At 48.2% G+C, this 4,825-nt stretch overlaps 1 protein-coding gene across 3 annotated transcripts in view; it reads left to right on the top strand.

Annotated features, from left to right (window-relative positions):
• The window catches only part of MEDAG (mesenteric estrogen dependent adipogenesis), a 24,922-nt gene that overhangs the window by 1,703 nt on the left and 18,394 nt on the right, over positions 1 to 4,825 (top strand). The window contains exon 1 of one of the 3 annotated variants that reach the window (XM_006031971.2): positions 4,465 to 4,601. The exons of 1 other annotated variant lie outside the window; for it this stretch is intronic. In XM_006031971.2, the coding sequence (XP_006032033.1) occupies positions 4,480 to 4,601 (122 nt within the window). In that variant the 5' untranslated portion in view covers positions 4,465 to 4,479. Of the gene's footprint in view, positions 1 to 4,464; positions 4,628 to 4,825 lie in introns of those variants that run through there. One more of the 3 variants, XM_014523845.2, reaches the window with a different exon arrangement.

The following is a 4,825-nucleotide window of genomic DNA, read 5'->3' as shown; positions in this document are numbered from 1 at the left end:
GGGGGGGGGGGGGGGGTTCATATGGCAAACAGGTGTACACATAAGCAGACAATGAATCAAGTTCGTTCTCAATAAACTGGATTAAATAATAACCAATACAAACACAAATACACATAACTAGATTAGTTACAAAAAGTTCAACTATAAGGGCTTTGATGGGTGTCATGGCGACATCACACATCGGGCTCCCGCGCCTCTGGTGATGTTTTCTTTCTTTCTTTCGCTCTCTCTCTCTGGGTCTGCCGCCGTCACGTATCTCGGGTCTCGGACCTGTGAAGAAAAATTTCTCTGAGCAGTTAATTTATTAGCCGTAAGCGACAGAATAGCTAGCCATGGTGGGCAAAGATTTGCCGCTGCTTCTCGCCCTCTTTAAAGCACATGATATAGGTGCTCGGATATGGTTTCGCTTGGACAATCCTTTTCCTGTACATTTGTGGACTCGTTCTTTGGCTCTTCAGCATGTTGAAAGCCTAGCTCGTATGCTAGTTGCCATTGTCCCGCATCTCCTAGGATGTGCAGCTGCTGCTTAGTGATTTTTAGAATGGTGTAGGAGGAATCCAAACACGGCCCGTTCTTCCGGTGTTCTCTGCGGCAACGATTGCGGTGTTCGTCGAGAGTCAGATTCATGACGTCTTGTGTCCTGGGCCTTGATCAGGTCTGCAGCGGGTTGATGTTCTGAGTCACTGGAGGTTCTTGTGTCCGATTTCATAAGGATCCGCAGTCGCGGGAGTCGATTTAAGAGATTACCTGCGGGTTGGCCAGCTACTGGGTTGAGAAAAAGCTGGAGTGCTACAGTATTCTCTCCTCCATAGACTTCTACGCAGGCCTCTATAGCTTTGAGGGTTGCCGGGACGGCTCCAGGGTTTCTCAAGTGCCGGTGGGGCCATCTCCCATTGCGTTGGGCCTGTGTTAGTCCCAGCTGATGCACTCTTGGGTTCCAAGAGCAGCATGAAACCCCTATTATAGCCAGCAGAAGTTGTTCTGCACTGGCTTTTCCCGGTTTACCGTCATGCCACACGTGAGACTTATGGCTAACTTGGCCTGCAACGAGCGCTGGAAGCGGGATGGGCCAATGAACGTTACTCGCCACCACGTCCAGGTCGGTGGCGTGCCCCCCACTCCATGAGGCCTGGCAGGTTAGAAAATCGGCCTCTTCCAAGTCCAGCAAATCCGACCCAAACTCCACGACTAGGCATTCCAGTCACACAGCTAGTAGTTCTTCAGGTCCTTTTTTTGATTCTTGGCACAATTCCCGCAGTTCTTCTTGCATGCGGGTGCGGTATGCGGTGGTGGTGTGGGCTGCACCCTGTGCCTCGATGACTTGTCTTACTAAAACCACGGGGTGAACGGCTACTGAGAGAGCGTATGTATCTAGTGGAAGGAGTGGATACAATCCCTCACCTCCACAAGGGGGCAGGAACATCGGAGATAATGTCACCTTGGGGGGCGGGGCCGCGGGTCGAGTAACCGCCCCTTCTTCCCCGGGACTTTCCACGTGCCTCTCTTCTTTCCCAGCGCCATCTTGGAATGGCAGCGGCTCAGGGTTTTCTTTTACCACCGCCTCTTTGGTCGCCTGAGCAGTGTTGAGTAGTTGGGCCTCTAGATCGGCGTTCTCCCGCAGCAGGGTTGTAACAGCACGGAACATTGTATTTAACATTCTTCCCTTATCCCATTCCGGGCCTGCCCACCGTGTCGCGATGCGGCCCTCCGTCTCCAATTTTTCTCGGAGATCCGAGAGAAACTCGTGGCCTCTCGACCCGGGCGCCAAAGCCAGGGGATTAAACTGGTTGGCTGGTGTCGGTTCTCTGCCCTCCCGCACATATCTTATACAATGGGAGTACTCCCGGGCGAGAGTTAGGTCTGCTCCGCCCGCTGATTTGACTCCAGCAAAGGATACAGTGCCTACTTCGCCTCAGGGCCTAAATAGGACCCGCTCACTGCTCATCACGCTCCAGGGTGAAGATGTGCTTCCCACTCTCTTGAAACTCCCTCTTCCCCTTTTATCGAAAGGTAGCCGCTGACGGCCCTCTCACCTGTTCCACCCGCCTGGTGATAGGCGATGTGTGTCCACAATTCCTTAGCGTTCGTCACGTGGCGTTCCCCACTGTGCCAAGGGCAGTTTTTAACTAGTTCCGACTCCATCGCGTCTTCCCCAAATCCAGTTCGTGACGCCATGTGGCGGTCGGGGGGTAGGCCGGGCTGTGGCCAGAGCAGGCGGGTACTTTTGACCGATGGAGCAGAATTAGGCGCTGAAGCGTATTGGTTGAACAAAGAGATTATTTACTTACGCTGTCGGTGTACACAGTGCAGGAAGAACTGACTTAGATTACAGTTGCAAACGTGAGCTCTTCGAGTAAGACGAAATGACATGAATGGCTTATCGGGCCTGCAGGGCACGGGGTACGTCGGGACGGTCGGTGACGGGGAGTCGTTGGTGGGTGATCAGTCCGCCAAGTTCACTCTGAGATGTGCACGGAGTTCTTTAACTTGGGCGGAAACTGCTCTAACTTTTATATGGCTAGCGAACCAATTACTAGTCACCAAGTGTGAATAATTTATAACCGGCCAATGGTGGTGCACGTATTTGCATAAAGTTGGCGGGAACTTTTTACTGCACCGGGGTTTTCTACCGTAGTGGAAAATTCCACTACAGCAAGAAATTCCACTGCGTTATAGGCATCAAATCAATGAAATCTTCCACTGTGACATAGGCACTCAACTACTGGGATCTGACAACAATCAGAGTATTTGTTAAACTGTGTGAAGCAGTATGGTGATCTGTCCAATGAAGCAGAAGGGCTATTAGAATTAACAGAATTGTCCAGATTCTTTTTCCATGCTGTGCGTATGAGTGATTTTGAAAATGTTTTGCCTCTGTAACAATTACCTTCAAAGGGAATTGATGTATCTTTTAAAAGGAGCTGAATTGATTAGTGTTGCCTATGATGATCTTTAAAAAAGAAAGTCTGAAGATTTTCTCAGAGATTTAATTTAAGCACCCTTTTTGAAGGATGCAAATAATTAAGGTATGCCACTAAAAGAGCCAGTGTATTGCTCAAAAAATATCTAGGTTCTGTAGTCACCAAGCACTTCCCAAGACTCTAATGTATGAATAAGCTTCAGTAGCCTCAGAATTGATTGAAATCAGTTGCAAATTGCAAAGGAAATTGTCTGAGAACAAGTCATAGAAAATTCTGCAAAATGTTCAAAGTACTGCTCCACACCTCTCTCATTTTCATGAAATTGGAATCCCTGGGTGCGTCTACACGTTCATTAATGCACTTTTGCTATGGTGAATTAAATTTAGTACCTGCACATTAAAGTGCATGTGTAGACACACTCCCTGAATACTTGAATTGCCTTTGTAGATTAGATATTGAGGAGAAAATTGAAATACCTGTATTTAAACCATGGATAGATAAGAGAAATTGCAAAGAATTTGAAGTTCTAGGAGATGCGAAGAATTAAAGGAGGTCTCTTCCTGTATTTTAAATAAAATTGATAGCACTCTTCTGTATTTGAGCACCAGACTGTAGTTTTTATTGTTTGAAAATAATTTTATCATACAAAAGGATATGTATGACCCATAATTAAATTCCTTTTTCTTTTATCTTATCGCATGGAAGTGATTTGACTTCAGAACTGAACCTGGAGATATTTGTGGAAGAATTCAGATATGCTCTTGTTTAAAATGACTTCCAGTTGCTATTTCATGAGGAACCTTGTCTGCCGCAGTCTCTTACACAGCACTTTCGTATTTCTTAATCTTTGTGTTGTTTGAATGCTTGAATATTTGTCATACTGATCAATCACCTAAACACATATGCTATTTTTTCTTGATAAAAATAAGTGTGAGATTTTTGTTATTAAGAGAAATGCAAAACTCTAGAACTCTTGGTTCAGAGATGATACCTTTTATTAGACCAACTAAGAAATCACAAAAATATTATCTTTTTCTGTAAGCTTTCAGGCGCGCACACCCTTCCTCAGGCTCAGGGAAAATTAAAGACAGTAAATAGTCTCCATAGGTAGAAAATAAGCGTCATTTTTGCACAAAGGAAGATGAAGGTGGAAGTTGGTTACTCTGGGTCCAGGAGTGTCTTTGTGAGTTGCTCTTTGATGTGCAGATAAGACACTCTCCTTCCCTTGGGGTGTCAGATGGCAGACAGGTGGGGAGGTGCAGAAATCTTTCTTGTCGTTCAGCAATGAAGTTTAAATCCAAATTTGGCTAAAATTCGGAGTTTTGCATTTCTCTGTCTCAGACCAAATACATCCCTGAAACATGGAAGACAATTAATTTTAGCTGATTTTGGATTTAAACTTCATTGCTGAACAAGATAAATGTCTACACCTGAAGACAAGTGCAGCTTCCCCTCTTGCAGGCAGTCCGCCCCCCAGCGTGCACGCCCGGCCGGGGGCTTCAAGGTGGGGTGCCCCGAGATCCTTTCAGGTGTGCCCATGCCACGCTAGCACGGCTGGATGCGCGCGTCACGAGCTCAACCCGGCGTTGTCCCATGGGGATCCGCCCGCAGCGTTCAAAACCATTCCGCCCGGCTGGGGTGTGCCGGAGCGCCTTGTGCCAGAAGAGACGTGCCCTGCTGGTCTGCAGCCACCGCCGGAGTGAAGGGGAAGAGGCGGCTTGTCCCTCGGGAGGGCGAGAAGCAGTGGGCTGGCTGGCTAGCTGAGGGGGAGGGGGGCGCGGGTGCTCAAGGGGCAGCGCCGCGGGGAAAGGAGACCCGGGAGGGATGTTGGAGGCGTGGGCGGCACGTGAGGGAAAGGCAGAGCTAAGCGGCACGGAGCAGCTGCCGGGCGCAGAGGAGTGAGG

This window comes from Alligator sinensis, unplaced genomic scaffold (assembly GCF_000455745.1).
Source record: "Alligator sinensis unplaced genomic scaffold, ASM45574v1 scaffold406_2, whole genome shotgun sequence".
NCBI classification, from domain to species: domain Eukaryota; kingdom Metazoa; phylum Chordata; order Crocodylia; family Alligatoridae; genus Alligator; species Alligator sinensis.
The sequence above is the reverse complement of the archived record's forward strand: the minus strand, read 5'-3'. Positions and strand labels throughout refer to the sequence as shown.